This window comes from Schistocerca gregaria, chromosome 6 (assembly GCF_023897955.1).
Source record: "Schistocerca gregaria isolate iqSchGreg1 chromosome 6, iqSchGreg1.2, whole genome shotgun sequence".
Taxonomy (NCBI): Eukaryota; Metazoa; Arthropoda; class Insecta; order Orthoptera; family Acrididae; genus Schistocerca; species Schistocerca gregaria.
The window spans coordinates 268,879,284-268,896,435 of NC_064925.1; the positions used below are offsets into that span (position 1 = coordinate 268,879,284).

The window sequence follows — 17,152 nt, forward strand, 5'->3', positions numbered from 1 at the left end:
TACTAACTTTTGCCCGTCGGCATTTGCGCGTTCTGAACCGAGAGGGCAACAGCCTTTGCTTCCTCAGTATTTTCCGAATTTCGTTGTTAAACCACAGGGGGTCTTTTCCTTTCTTAAACCACTTACTCGGCACATAGTTCTCCAGAGCACGTTTTACGGTCCGTTTAAACTTTGCCAATAATTCCTCTAAGTCCACCATACTGAAACTACACGTTGTCAATTCACTATCTAAGTGAGATCCTAAGAACTTCTTATCTGCTCTTAACTGATTTATTAACTTCCGTGATTATAGCTGTTATAATGACGTTGTGATATCTAATTCGCGTTTCTATAGTGTTCTATACTGACGTGTTCAAAAGCGCTTCGCTAGACTGCCCATTTGTTATCCATGCAATTCTATAGACGTCCCATTCTACAATCGGTATGTTAAAGTCGCCCCCAACTCATATGGCATGAGCAGGATATATCCGCGGCGCTGTAGACTTCCTGTGAATGACTCTAAGACTTACACCGTAGATACGGGTGGTCGGTAAAAACATCGGAAATAGAACTAGATTTCGTCTAGAAGTGTTATAAGCAACCAGTTAACTTCACTGTCACACTGAAATTCGACTTCAATAGAGGCAATATTTTTGTCAACGGCAATGAACACTCCCCTGCCTATGGAGTATAATTAAAAGCTCTAAACTCCTCCCGCACAGGCCATGAAGGCCCAAAGGTACCGACTGGCCGCCGTGTCATCCTCAGCCCACAGGCGTCACTGGATGTGGATACGGAGGGGCACGTGGTCAGCACACCGCTCTCCCGGCCGGATGTCAGTTTCCGAGACCGGAGCCACTACTTCTCAATCAAGTAGCTCGTCAGTTTGCCTCACAGGGCTGAGTGCGCCCCGCTTGCCAACAGCGCTCGGCAGACCGGATGGTCACCCATCCAAGTGCGAGCCCAGCCCGACAGCGCTTCGGTGGTCTGACGGGAACCGGTGTTACCACTGCGGCAAGACCGTTGGCGTGGAGTGTAATTGGTCTTTCCAATATACGTTCACTGGCTAAATATACGCTTTCTACTTTGGATTTCAGTCTTCTCTCTATCCCGATATTAAATTTTCCGAGAGAAGTAAATTTGAGAACATTTTTTAAGAATAGTTCGACAGTTTACTGATAAAATTTTGACAGAAGAGGTGTCTTTGCTCTGAACTTGGTCTGATTTTACTACCTGCGATTCGTCTGGCGAGTGTTCATGAGAGTACCTCAAACTACCAGTTAGCCTAAAATACCCCCATGTGCACTCCTCAAGTACTCTGCTACCGGAGCAGCTGCTCCTTTGTATATGCACCAATTATCTATAAAGGAAAGTCCTACAGTTTCCCACCCTATAATGTAGGTCCAGAAATATACAGTCAAGACATCACAGAGTCGACGAAACCTCTGATTCAGCCCCTACACTCGGCTCCGAACCTTCGATCAATTCTGGGAACATGCTGCAAATTGCGAACTCTTTTTGCAAACACTTTTTGCACCCCATGCACGAGGCTAGAAGTTTTCACCACTTCCGACAGCCGCCTGTATGAATCCGAGCGACAGACGTCACTGGTGCCGCCATGTGCCACGTTTTGCAGGCGACTGCACCATGTACACTCGATAGCCGCGGGCGAGGCCTTCTCCACATCTCGGAAGAGCTTAGCCTCTGGCAGACACACCGAGAGCGCATTAGCTTTCTTTCTAGACCTGAACGTTATCTCCCTCAGTGGCTCCACAACACACACAATGTTGGAGCTCCCGATAACTAGTAAATCTCTGCTCCCCCTACGCCTGCTCGGATCCTGCTCAAGATATGGTAGCATGTCCACTCACAGGTATAAAATGGGAGGCCAGAACACTAGTCTCCAAATTGTCCTTGCACGGCGGGAATCTTGGCGGTTATCTACAGAGCGATGGTGTCCAGAGCATAATCAAGAGAGAAGTAGAGACAGTGAGCTGCAGCGGAGTATAGTAGACAGTGACTGTTAAGTGATATTTACGTTATTGAAAACAGACTTGGAACAATGCAGCGTCTGATAAAAATCATCTATTGTGAGGGCTTCAAAAATGGTTCAAATGGCTCTGAGCACTATGGGACTTAACATCTGTGGTCATCAGTCCACTAGAACTTAGAACTACTTAAACCTAACTAACCTAAGGACATCACACACACCCATGTCCGAGGCAGGATTCGAATCTGCGACCGTAGCAGTCACGCGGTTCCGGACTGAGCGCCTGAACTGAGGGCCACAGCATACGTTGACGTAAAAGAGGAAGTTTAAAGTGAATTGACGCCATGCCATTCCAATAAACGTTTGCGCCAGCATCTGTTGTAGAAATCAGAAAACTGCGTGGTCACAATATAATCCAGAGGATTCCTAGCTCCACATCTCGCTTGAAGTTACTTAGTTTCTTTGTGTCATAAAATTGTCTTTGAGGCAACTATTGGAAGAGAACCTATATTTCCTTACAAAATTTTCAAATTTTGAATGGAAAAAATCATCTATTGTGAGGGCTTCAAAAATGGTTCAAATGGCTCTGAGCACTATGGGACTTAACATCTCTGGTCATCAGTCCACTAGAACTTAGAACTACTTAAACCTAACTAACCTAAGGACATCACACACACCCATGTCCGAGGCAGGATTCGAACCTGCGAGCGTAGCAGTCGCGCGGTTCCGGACTGAGCGCCTGAACTGAGGGCCACAGCATACGTTGATGTAAAAGAGGAAGTTTAAAGTGAATTGACGCCATGCCATTCCAATAAACGTTTGCGCCAGCATCTGTTGTAGAAATCAGAAAACTGCGTGTTCATAATATAATCCAGAGGATTCCTAGCTCCACATCTCGCTTGAAGTTACTTAGTTTCTTTGTGTCATAAAATTGTCTTTGAGGCAACTATTGGAAGAGAACCTATATTTCCTTACAAACTTTTCAAATTTTGAATGAAAGGTTCATCGCAACTTTGCAGCTTCTGTGGACACCGGAACAGCTGCAGGTTCGGTACCAGCAACATCACTGCAGTCACAGGTGAGCGAGGAAAACAAATTTCACATCTTTGGAGGCAGCCATTATCGTAATAGAGTATACAGAGTAATTGTTAAGTACGGTATGGATAGTACATCGGTGTAGACAAAAGAAAACAACATTAAAACAATATTAGTAAATATATTCTGTTCTCTAGTGAAATATAGACCGTTTCTCGCAGTCGGATTTTGCTTTTTATTTCGTTACATGCCAAATAAGGACCACATCAAGGTAACTAACTACTTATTTTGTCCTTTATTCTCGCTGAAATACTCTCAGTTTCTCAGAACCAGATCTGGACAGTCGACACCAGTTGTTTTTGTTTGTTTCAGTTTCTCGAAAGCTTTTGAATTCATTGACATCTAATCTGAATATGTCTCTCCTGAATAAGTCCACCTATTCAGTCTGCAATCCTTCTAAATCCTTTCTTTGTGATGGCTCTCCACCCATTCTATTTGTTTTCCTGGTTTCGAATAATGCATGCATATTCTTTCTTAGCTGTCTACCTTTATTCCCTCTATATGTTCATACACTGTAACACGTCTTTTTCTGCTGTAGATGCGTTATTTTACGGCAGTATGGTTGTGCTTACTCATTTGATGTCAGAATCAGAGTGATAATATTTCCTTATTTTGTTTTAAAGCCGAACTGCCATCTTTGCTCTTTATAGTATCTAATATTTTTGCAGGACAGTTCTTTCCATCTCTTAAAAAATTTCTAATGCAGTTTTGCATGCAGGTAATAGTAGTGTCTCGACGATAGATGACTTCTTGTTTTTGGACCGTATTATATTGTCTTAGTTCCATATCTGTAGGAAATATTTTTGTTGGGCAGATTTCTCACTTTCATATATACTCTTTTCATTTTTTCAGTTATAATTTTAATTGCTTCTTTCCACTTTTTCATGTTTATATTTTCGCTCAGATACTTGAAGTTAATGTTTTATTCATGTTTTCGTACTTGATTCGTAGTGCTTTCTTTCATAGGTCATGTATTCTGTCTTTTCAAACAATATTTATAGATCTGCCTTCTGAGTTATTTCCTTCCAAAGTTCTAGTCTTTTCTTTGTATTCTCTGAGGTTGCGTCTATTATTTACGAGTGCGTCTGCAAAGACCAAGCAATTTATTGCTTCTTTCGGTCTACCCTACTTTCTGCAGTTATTAACTTTTCGTTTTTCTGCCTCTATGTAATTCAAAGTTTGTTTTCTTTTTTGGAGCTTGTGTCAATCGTGATATTGTGTCTTATTGTGATCAAAGACTTCTCCGAACATATAACGCATTTTGCACAACAGTTTCAATTCAGTTTACGACATTTTACGCCCAGATTTTTCAGTAAACTCTAATAAATTCCCAGGAAGTGAAGCAGGTTAACTTTTATGTAGGGATATTTACAGTAGCTACATCAACTCTATCTGAACCAAGACATAGCTCATTATGGTTAATAACATACTAAACCTTTCTGTTATATGAGTGGTTAAGAGTGGTTAAGGGTGATAAACAGTGAGTCTAAACTCTGGTCTGCAGTTTTGTTGCAACTGATCACTACACTATAGTCTTTCGTGCAGTTCCGATTTCTTTTGACAAAACAGTAACGAGTGTGTAGATAGTGATTCGAATGTTATAGTGACAGCGCCATTCCAGTCATGTCATATCATGAAAGAAAATATACTAATACGTGCAAGAGGTAAAATAAAAATGAAAATTACAGGCTTTTAACATAATGCGTTGTTCAGAATAAAGAAAATCTAGCAAACCAGCATATACCACCCTTGATTCCTTGAAGAGTCGAAGTGCCATGAATAAAACGTGATATCTCCCAAACTATGTTCATAGAATGAAATAATTTTGAGGGTGCATTGAGTGATATATGTGGATACTGCCTGAAAAATGTGTTGCGGGCAGAGTTAGTATAAAGAAGTAATAAATGCAGTTTTACTGCACGGGCAACGAAAATATAGTAAGAGATAAATATTTTCCGTTAGTTATTTTAGCTTGCCGCAGTGACCGAGCGGTCTAGCTGCTTCAGTATGGAACCGCGCTGCAGCTACGGTCGCAGATTCGAATCCTGCCTCGGAAATAGATGTGTGTGATGTTCTTGGGTTAGTTAGGTTTAAATAGTTCTAAGTGTAGGGGACTGATGACCTCAGATGTTAAATCCCGTAGTGCTAAGACCCATTTGAACCATTTGAATTAATTATTGTGGATGAAGCCAGCGAGATAAATTTCTTAAGGTTTGAAATTATGTGTAAAGTTCGTTACAAGTCGCTATGAGCTCTCATTATGCGACACTGGATGAATATAGTGCTGCTATTTGTGCGCAGTGAGTTACACTGCCCAAAGATACGAGGGCTGGCCAACGAAGACTGAGACTTATTTTTCCTGTAGCTTCCGTAATAGTTTCCTATCTGTACCATGAATAGATGGAATGAGTGGGTTTTAATTATAATATCTATAGGCAACAGCACTCTTATATCGATAAGTTGGTAGTAGTGCTCTATTTTGTAGACGCTCTTTGCATCTCTCAAGCAAACCAATGGAGGTGACGCGAGAGGAGCAGAAAGGTGCAATAAAATTATTTATTTGAAACGTACGAAAAGATTCAGCAAGGGTACGGTGAAGATGCACTACCGCGTGCAACAAGAAGATCGAATTGTCTGTGTTAAGCAACATGGGCCTGGTGTTTCAGTTCCTGCTGTGACCGAAGTAAAAATTGACACTGTTGCTGTGATTGGCCGTAGGATCGTTGCAAAACACGATGTAAAGTCAGTGAAGTGTTGAGAAATTCATGTGGCAGTGTCTTTACGATTATGCGTGATTATCTCCATATGACCCGTGTTTCTGCCCGTTGGGTGCCAAGTCCGTTGCCTTCTGAACATAAGGCTGTAGGAATGGAGACAAATCGTGAGGTGCTGCGTCTCTTTGCTGATGGAAGGGATGCGATTATGGAATCGATTATATACGGTGGTGAGTCATGGCTCCATCATTTCTTAGTAAATCTGAAGGAAAATAAATCAGCACAGTGTGCAAATAGTCAGGTTCTCCAACACTGGAAAAGGCGAAAGTTGTTCCATCCGCAGGCCAAAACTCTCTGGGACTGTGTGGCGACTTCATCATGACAATGTGCGGCTCACGTCACACATCAAGTCGTCCAGTTTTTAGCTCAGTTCAACATTACCTGTGTACCGCATCGTCCGTATAGCCCCAATACTGAACCCTGCGATTTTTTTATTCCCACCACTAAAGGCAAAGCTCTGGGGCATTCGATTAGACAACTCTGAAACAGTGCTAAATAAAAATGAGAGGATTCTCGATGACTGACAAAGAATGGCCTGCACCATGTGTTCAAAGACTGACATGGGCGCTATAACAAGTGCATTCATATTAGAGGGGAGTAGTTTGAAAAAGATCATAAAACACTGAAACGAAGCAAGAAACGTCTACGAAAAATGTCAGCCTTCGTATATAAACAGTTTCTAACTGTAATACTTGGTTTATTGTGTTAAATATTTAACATGAGAATATACCTCTCAACTACTAGATTATGCCAGGGACTTAAATTTTTAATTTGGTTAATAACTGTATCAAATTTTGAAAATAAAATTTTTATTGCTCCTGAAATCCATTACATAGGCAACCTGCACTTGAGCCTCTTCCCTGGGGTAGCCGTTTAGTAATGTAGATTATTTACGTTTACTTTTTATTTCGTCATCTGTTACCGGCTGCCTCTTTGTCTGCATCTGACGATCCATTGAGTCGCACTCTTGATTGGTAAGAATTGGACTCGTTTTAGAGGGGCAGCGGTTCAGTTTCCCGTCCCTTCATCCAGATTCAGGTTCTCCGAAATTTCCCTAAGTCATGGAGGATGAATGCCGGAATGGTTCCTTTGAAAGCTCACGGCCGATTTTCTTACCCATTATTACCCATTCCCAGTCTGAGCTTCGTTTCTAATGGCCACCTCATCGACTGCACGTTGACCTTAATCTTCCTTCCTTCTTTCCTTCCTTCCTTCTCCATGGTTCAGTTTCCCATCAATTTAAGCCTTCGTAGCGCAAAAGCCTGTACGCAATCCTCTAGAGCCACTGGTTTATTAGTTCCTTTGTAGTGCTGTATTGGCTCTACTTTGAATGCTAATCATTGTTCAATTAGTACTTGGATGCTAAATCACCATGTCAAGCTACATCATATCTCAGACTCCCAGTTATACTGTGTTCCCTCTATAACTGGCTGGGTGAGCCAATTCAAATGTAGGGGAAAGAAAACAGAATATTGCCTCCAAGAGAACTACGCATAGTGAAGCACTGCAGTGTCCAAACAGTTTTTGGGTTTAAGAGTGGTTTATATTTTATACCGGTTATGACTGGTGCTTAGTAGTGTAAAAACACTTTTCCCAACTACTTGGTGTTAAATGAATGTTGTTGAAATGAAAAAAAAATACTTATGTTGTATGTGACACGTGACTTCACACAGTTAAACTTTACAAGGAATCTTGACTACTGCAATTTTTTTTTCTTCTAAAATATCAGCTTTCTCGATTCTACTGAATTGATCTTCTCGATCACCCAAATGAACAAAAGAAAAAAAAAGTGATATATAAATATACTTTTTTTGAAAACATTGTTGGAGAACATTGAAATTGATTATAAAACAAGGCAAATTTATTAAAAGGTGAGCGGTTGCGATCATGACATGTTCATCTTCAGACCTTCAGTCATATTGATGGACAGTGGCCGTGCATGGAGCAGTAACTGCTGAATGGAGAAGTTGACTATCGTCATTCAGCGGTTCCTGCTCCATGCACGGCCACTGTTAATCAATATGACTGAAGGTCTGAAGATGATCATGTGATGTTTGAAAGCGGTCTCATTTTAGTAAACATGCGATCTGGACTATTTCATAATTAATTTCAAATACGGGTACTGTGTTTGTAAACATGATTAGCACACTAACTTGGCCAATTTATTATTTAAAATAATGCAGGTATAAGATTTCTCCCATTCGCATTCAGTTCGGACACTCGCTTGCACGTGTTTGTCTTACAGTGCATTTAACGTCACACGAAGTTTTACGTAGAATTTATGACGTCATATCATCAGTTCACAGGCAAGAAGTTTCACAGCGATGTTTGACCTGTTGCACTTCTCAGGCTTTATATTATCCAGACTGTCTCTTCAAAAATTCCATAGCTTTTCCAATCTTTTCTACTTTCTTTCGTTAGTAAGACATATATAAGCAATATTCTTCTAATTTTAATCGTGTTTATTCATTTCTTCTTACCGTTTTTTCATAACTGAGACGACATTAGTTCTTGACTACAACTTACTCATTCTCCAAAGATGTTGGAATGCAGTTTTCTGTTTGGTAATATCTTGTCCAGTGTTTCATACAGAAATTCGATACATTTACATATAGTTCAAGCACTCTTCACTGGAATAGTGCAGTCTCAACAAATATACACTACTGGGCATTAAAATTTTTACACCACGAAGATGACCTGCTACAGACCGACGTGAAGGAGATGCTGTGATATGCAAATGATTAGCTTTTCAGAACATTCGCACAAGGGTGGCGCCGATGGTGACACCTACAACGTGCTGACATGAGGAAAGTTTCCAACCGATTTCTTATACACAAATAACAGTTGACTGGCGTTGCCTGGTGAAAGGTTGTTGCGGTGTCTCGTGTAAGGAGGAGAAATGGTTACCATCACGTTTCCGACTTTGATAAAGGTCGTATTGTAGCCTATCGCGACTGCGGTTTATCATGTCGCGACATTGCTGATATTGGTCGAGATCCAATAACTATTAGCAGAATATGGAATCGGTGGGTTCAGGAGGGTAATACGGAACGCCGTGCTGGACCCCAACTGCCTCGTATCACTAGCAGTCGAGATGACAGGCATCTTATCCGCATGTCTGTAACGGATCGTGCAGCCCCGTCCCGATCCCTGAGTCAACAGATGGGGACGTTTGCAAGCCAACAACCATCAGCACGAACAGTTCGACGACGTTTGCAGCTGCATGGACTATCAGCTCGGAGCCCATGGCTGCGGCTACCCTTGACGCTTCATCACAGACAGGAGCGCCTACGAAACGTTTGTTACAAACTCCCCAGCGAGGCTATCTCGCTCTTTGTAGGGATAATCAGTGCCAGGGGCCCGTTCACGTCGGATCACCCCGCGTACTGTAGGCCGATTCTCTTCTTCCGCACCTCCTTTAGGTGCCGCGCCACTGCACTAACGGCGCACGCTAGGCCGTAGGGCACTCCCCCCCACTTCCGTAGGGTAAAACAGTTAGGGCTTTTTCTTCTCAGAAAGAGCAAAATTATCGTTACCCTTTCTCGTCCCTCCCAGAGCACCAAGATGGCAGATTCCGCCGGTGTTTCTCCCGCTATAACCCGCAGCAAAGCTGCAGCGAAAGAGGCGCTCGGGTCGACTGGCCCCGTCGACGCCAGCGTCCCGCTTGCCGCCGTGGGGGAGGTATTGGCCGACAAGGATCGGCAGATCGCGCAGCAAGCGCAGGAACTGCTGGACCAACGTCGGCTGATAACCGACCTTTGCGGCGCAAACGACACGCCGAAGCGCACCACATTACACATCACGCTGCACTCGCCTGCTACTGGTGACTCCTGCACGACCGTCCCGCTGTCGCTGCTGACTCCAGTGGCGGAATCAGCGGCGGCGGACGAGGACACAGAACAACACTACACCGGGCCCTGGCAGGTGGAGGGCCCACCACACAGACGAAGAAACACAACAGGCACAAGCGAGCAACCAAACTCGCTAGGCAGCCGAAAGGCGTTGCTGCCTACACCGAAACAAACACTTCCGGCTAGGAACACAAACACCCAAATCAACACGAAACGACCTGCGGTCAGTAATAACACAAGTACACAAGCCGCAGCTACGCCCGCACAACAAAAGACTGGTTTTCCCCCAGTCGTAATACAGAACTATGGGGACCTTAGCGTCCTCAACACCACATTCGAAGCGAGGCACACACCTTGCACGCTCCACACTAAATACTCTGGGGATAGGGCCTCACTGTACGTGGCTACTAACACAGAGTACAAAGATCTCCTGTTCTTCCCCAAAGAACAGGGGATCGAGCACTACACGTACAGAACGGCTGAAGAGCGGACACAGCAGTACGTGGTGAAGGGAGTGGACCCCAGCACACCAAACAAAACAGTTCAAGCGGCGCTCAACTTCCTTGGTTACGACTGCCGAAGTGCTAACCGGATGACGGGCTTCCGCACACACACCCGCCTACCACACTACCTGGTCGAGATGGCCGATACGGCCGCCTCCCGCGGCCTTCTGCAGATAAAAAGCCTTCTGCGGATGGACGTAAGGGTAGATTTATATGAACCACCACTCGTCCCCCAACAATGCAACAACTGCCAGCGATTCGGTCATTCGGCCCTTCGCTGTCGCCTGGCACCCCGTTGCCGCGGATGCGCTGGCAAACACGCATCCAACGCTTGTACACAAGCACAACGAAACGCACGCCGTTGCGCCAACTGTGGTCAAGGCCATGCGGCCAACTACAGGGGCTGCGACGTATACAGAGAGGCGCAGAGGCGTAAAATACAACAAGCTAGAGGACTCAGCGCCATACCACGTCCAAGGCCCGCACCAAACCCTGTCAGGAACGGTGTAACGTTCGCCATGGCTACGAGCCCTGGAGGAGCGGTGCGGGCGGCGGAACCTCCGCGCCCATCACACGCACAAAACACAACCGCTGCGACAACAATACAACCGTCTCAGCCAACAAAAAACACATCAACCACATCGGTTCCAACACCAGCTCCCCAAAACAACACGGCCCCACTCCCTGAGGCCACGGCATGCGAAACCACGCAGACCGCACAGGAAGACGCACCCACACATGGACCCCCAGAACCGAAAACCCAGAGAAGGCGTAAGCGACCTCAAGGGAACAGGAACGGATACACGAGATCGCCACAACAAACCACTCGGCAACAACAGAACACGGAAACGCAGACACACAGTCAGCAAGCCAGCGACACCAGCACACACACTACTCCACCCGTCGCCACACCTGTAACACAGGCACCACAGACTGCAGCACACAGCAGCAACACAAGCGCCAGTCCACACACAACGCCAACACCCGCAACAGCGGCCGCTAACACCACAAACAAGCCACAGGCCGACACGCACAACACAAACACAACACAAGGGGGAATACTGAAAACACTATTCCCCCAGCATACGACCAAAGAGATCCTTCTCAGGATCCTCTCGGTCGTCACCACACTGATCTCACAGCTCTTGGATGCCCAACCCGGGAAGTACTTGACTGCCATGCAAACAGCTCTCACCACACTGTCCACATCCCTACATGGATAATACGCCACACCCGGCCCCCTTCGCAAACAACCAGACACTATCACAGATCCTGTTCTGGAATGCAGACGGGATCAACAACAAAAGGGCGGAACTTGCCGCGTTCATGGAGCGTAAGGGCATCCTTATCGCACTACTGAGCGAAACTAAACTCAAACCGCACAACCACCTAAACTTTACCAGCTACTGCGTCTATCGTACCGACCGACCGGACGGCTCTGGTTTCGGTGGAACGGCCATCATTATACACAAAGACATTGAACACACAAACATAGTGCTCCCTGAACTTGAAAAATTAGAGGCAACCGCCGTCAGGGTCAAGTTCAACGGAGCCTATACCACACTGGTGTCAGTATACAACAGTCCTAAGAACATTGTGACACGCGACATCAGCACTATACTCAACATATCACCGCGCGTAATAGCCGCTGGAGATCTTAACGCGAAACACCCAGACTGGAATTCACGTATACGAAACTCCAACGGCAAAAAACTATACGAACACGCGCTAGGACGAAACTACATTACACTAGCGCCGACCGAACCGACGCACATTCCCTACCGAAGGGGACACAGGCCAGACGTATTAGACATGGCCCTCATCAAGGGCATAACAACGACACTCAACGTTGCTGTTGAAAACAATCTGCCCTCAAATCACCAACCTGTTATGCTATACATTGAAGAAACACTGCAGCACATTGACCAACGCAGGATGCTCGACTACAAGCGCGCGAGTTGGACATTGTTCAAGGAAACGCTTGACAGTCACATCCCACCTACCCACGCAATTAATGAGACAGCCCAAATAGATGATGCTGTTGAAACCCTCACTAACGCCGTCCAAGACGCAATAGCCGGCACCATACCAATCCGCACACCACAACAATACAGTGCTGCCCTGCCCCAGGAGATCCTGGGCCTTATCTCAATGAGGAACCGCCTCAGGAGGTATTGGCAGCGTACCAGGCGCCAGCACTTCAAACGGCACATTAACAGGCTCCAGGGAATAATCCGGGACAAAATACAAACATTTAAAACACAACAGTGGGACCAAAAACTCGCAGGGCTAGACACCACGCGACCTGGCGTGTGGCAGATGGCCCGACACTTCACCAGGGAGAAACACTACACACCCACACTACAAGGGCCCGACGGACCGGCATATTCTGCGGAAGAAAAAGCTGAACTGATGGCCCTCACACTTGCAGCGTCATTCACACCGAACATGGATCCGTCAGATCCAGCGTTCACACTTGCAACAGACCAGGAGGTCACTCGCATCCTGCCCCAACCAGCGCGCAACAACATCCGCCAGGCTAGCACAGCTGAAGTGAAATGGGCCATCATGCATACCACTGCTAGGAAGGCCCCTGGTCACGATGGCATTCAAAACCGTGTCCTCCAGGAGTTCACGGATAAAGCAATAGACTATCTCACGCACATCACGAATGCCATACTCAAACACCAACACTGCCCCGCCTTTTGGAAGACGGCCAAGGTCCTGATGTTCAGGAAGCCGGGGAAAGACCACTCCCTCCCACAAAATTACCGACCCATCAGCCTGCTGAGCGCGCTCAGCAAGATTGTTGAGAAGGTAATACTAAAACGACTCACTAGGCACTGCATCACAAATGACACCCTGAGGCCGGAGCAATTCGGCTTCAGGAATCACCACTCGACAACACAACAACTCCTCCGCGTCGTCGAATACATCACACACGGATACAACATGAACAAAGCAACTGGTGCAGTGTTCCTGGACATCGAGAAGGCTTTCGATCGTCTATGGCACAACGGCCTCATACGCAAACTAAACGACGCAGGGTTCCCCGACGGGCTCGTACGTCTCATACACTCATATCTCACGGACAGGAGTTTCAACACTGACGTGCAGGGCAAACAATCAACACGACACGGTATACAGGCAGGGGTACCCCAAGGAAGCATCCTAGGGCCCTTACTGTTTAACCTCTACATTAACGACCTCCCAGATACACATAACACGACGATGGCAATCTACGCGGATGACACTGCCATCCTAGCGCAAGATTGGAAGCCGTCTAACATTAACTCACGACTACAGACCGCACTCAGAACGGCAGAGCCCTGGTTGGTGAAGTGGCGTGTTAGAGTAAACGTCGACAAGTGCGAAGCCGTTCTGTTCACCAGAAGACCGAAACTACTGCGCAAACATCAACACTGCAATCAAATAACACTACACGCACGCCCAATACGTTTCCGAGAGAAGGTCAAATACCTCGGTGTCTGGCTGGACCGGAAACTACTCTGGGGGGACCACATCCAACACGTGACCAACAAAGCAAACGCGAGGCTCAAACAACTCTACCCTATGCTTAACAGGCGTAGCACACTGAATAAGAGGGTGTCCAGGTCCATGTACACCACACTTATCAGACCTCTGATGACGTATGCTGCTCCCGTCTGGGGATACGCTGCGCCCACACGTGTGCGCCGTCTGCAGCTCATACAGAACAAAGTACTCAGAATCATAAGCAACGCTCCGCGCTACACGCGCACCGCGGACCTTCACCGGGAATATCGGCTAGATACCATCTTGCAGGTATTCCAAAAACTCTCCACACGACTATACAGAAACACGAGACACTCGCGTAACCCGTTTATTCTTTCTCTGGGTAACTACGACCACAACCATAGATGGAAACATAATAGACCAAAAACACTATTAGCACGAAACTAAACATCTATGGTCCATAGCACGCTAACATGACAGTACTGGCGAGCCCCTGCAACTCAGCTACTACTGGCAACCCCAGATGCTTAACCCGCCGAAATACCGGCAATCGCAGGGAAACCGTACTGCACACAGCACGCAAACCAGCCACACACACACCCCACACTGTGAGCTGATCTATGACCGATCGCCCACTAATATATGATGACAATGTAATGTTTCAGGGACGCAGCAGCAGCAGATCCTGGAACGAGCGCCAGCAACGACAACGGTAACGATGCACGATACCTCGCACTAACATAACCACACCTTGCATGCGCTGTCGCAGCTAGTAATCCGCTACTGCCCTTACTACCCGTCCTACTATCGCAGAGGTTTTTTTCCCTTGGCGCTTGCCTTGGCACTTTTTTCCCTCTGCCCTTAAAAACCGCTACCCTTCAATCGCTTTCGACCACTTCTATCTCCTGATGGACCATGTAAATGAGTAATCTTACCCAGACGCATGGATAACATCACAGCCTGGATCCTGTGACTCCTGATTCTAAAAACTAACATGTTATACGGAGGTGACAGTAGAACTTTTGGTTTGGTCACCACGTTGGTGCGGGCGTGGAGGGGCCCCATCCTATATAAACGACGGTGTACTCAACGACGAACCTAGGTGCACGAATGGGAAAACGTCATTTTTTCGGATATATCGAGGTTCTGTTTACAGCATCATGATGGTCGCATACGTGTTTGGCGACATCGCGGTGAACGCACATTGGTAGCGTGCATTCGTCACCGCCATACTGGCGTATTTTCCGGCGTGATGGTATGGGGTGCCATTGGTTACACGTCTCGGTCACCTCTTGTTTGCATTGATGGCACTTTGAACAGTGGACGTTACATTTCAGATGTGTTACGACCCATGCCTCTACCCTTCATTCGATCCCTGCGAAACTCTACATTTCAGCAGGATAATGCACGACCGCCTGTTGCAGGTCTTGTACTGGCCTTTCTGGATACAGAAAATGTTCGACTGCTGCCCTGGCTAGCACATTCTCCAGATTCTCACCAATTGAAAACGTCTGGGCAATGGTGGCCGAGCAACTGACTCGTCACAATACGCCAGTCACTACTCTGGATGAACTGTGGTATCGTGTTGAAGCTGCATGGGCAGCTGTACCTGTACACGCCATCCAAGCTCTGTTTGAGTCAACGCTCAGGCGTATTAAGGCCGTTATTGCGGCCAGAGGTAGTTGTGCTGGGTACTGATTTCTCAGGATCTATGCACACAAACTGCGTGAAAATGTAGACACATGTCAGTTCTAGTATACTATATTTGTCCAATGAATACCCGTTTATCATCTGCATTTCTTCTTGGTGTAGCAATTTTAATGGCTAGTAGTGTAAGTCAATAGATCCGCATAATTCAATTCCTGCCAAGGTTTTCCAGACATTTTCGTTGGATTGAAGGAAATTTCGGAACCAGTGTAATAAATCTGTTTCCCTTTTTTCGAGTTCCAACAAATTAATTATCTAGCCGAAATGAACCAAAACTTGTACGATGGGCCGATCTTGTCACTTCGAATACGGAATGAAACGTATAAAAAAATAAATTTGCGGAAAGAAACATTACATTTAGTTTGAATCACATTGCATAAGTTACTCCGTAACACAGACAGACGCGCATGAACATAATAGGATTTATCATCTATTTACGGAAGACGTTACACCAGTTATAAAAAGTAATACTGAGTCACACTCTCAGTAAAATAATTAAAATCTTCATATTTTGGTTGGAAGGACAAGACTGTGTGAAAAGCCCGCGCAGTGCGAGTATTACTACTTAACACTGGATAAGGCCACTCGCATTCCTTAAGCGGGCGGACTTTTGTGATTTAGCAGAGCCACTGAGCTCTGCGTCTCAGCCAGGTCCAACCGGAATACGAAGAAGATAAGGCACAGGAACAGGAAATAGGTACTCACAGCGAAGATTTTGATTCTCAACTTAAAAACACGTATTTGCAGTAACGCAGTTGTTAACTAACCGTTCGTCATCGGGATCTGTAAATTCTGTAGTGCGTAATGCCTTCACTCGTTGACGAACAAGTGAGCTAAGGGGGCAGCTTTTAAACTTTCAGAGGCACATTAATTATGTCCGGATGCCGTAAGGTATTGTCATAAATTATAAACGAAGGAGAACGCTGTTGCCATAGGTCGGGGGTTATCATGAAAACTGTCGGAAAACGATAATAGCCGTCACTGGATGCTATTAGAGAATACATATTGATGCAGAAACAGTTAAATAAGAAACTGAAATTAAAATTCACGGGCAAGGGCTGCATCAAGTATATGCATCTGAAGACGATGAGCGCTGTTGAACAGTTGCGGCCTTAGCAAATTTTTCGGGCACAGTCTCGAAGTGTAAGAAACGTGGTAAGCTCTTTCAATTTTTCATCGTATGTCGTTGACACAAGTGGCTCATACATTGCTCTATGCGAGGAAAGCTATAAGAATTTGGGTGAGAAATTAGCTGCTTAAAACTGAAAAATGATTTTGAAAACGTACTTATATCTTAATGCTCTTAAACATTGCCACCTGTCCAAAACCATTCTCAACAATATCCGAGAGCAGTTACTTTGTTTCCATTATCTTTTGTGTGGATCATTAGTTCGATGTACCATCATGATACAGAACAAAGAAAAATACAAGCTATTTTACAAACTACGTCTTGAAAAACGAGGAAATGTTGAATTATTCACGGATTAATATATAAATGGTAGAAAATGTTTGGTTTTATTACAGAAAAAAGTATCTTCAGCTACAAATATTGGTCTGAAAATCCGTTCATCTTGAATCTATTTTCACTATGTTCAACAACATGCGATCTCCTCATAAACGTATATCGTAGTAAAAATCTGGATTATTAATGAAGCCAAATACTCAAGTTTACGTAATAGATTTAGTTACAGAGCCGGTTTCGGCACCACAGCGCATGAAGTGGTTATATCGAAGACTGCTCGATTTTATGTCTGTATA

General features: G+C 45.3%; 1 protein-coding gene across 1 annotated transcript in view; it reads left to right on the plus strand.

The window, feature by feature from the left end:
- The first annotated feature begins 9,402 nt into the window (after window positions 1-9,402).
- Window positions 9,403-17,152, plus strand: part of LOC126278824 (odorant receptor Or2-like) — a 96,324-nt gene continuing 88,574 nt past the window's right edge. The window contains exon 1 of the mRNA XM_049979099.1: window positions 9,403-9,758. Coding sequence (XP_049835056.1) covers window positions 9,403-9,758 — 356 coding nt within the window. The remainder of the gene's footprint in view (window positions 9,759-17,152) is intronic.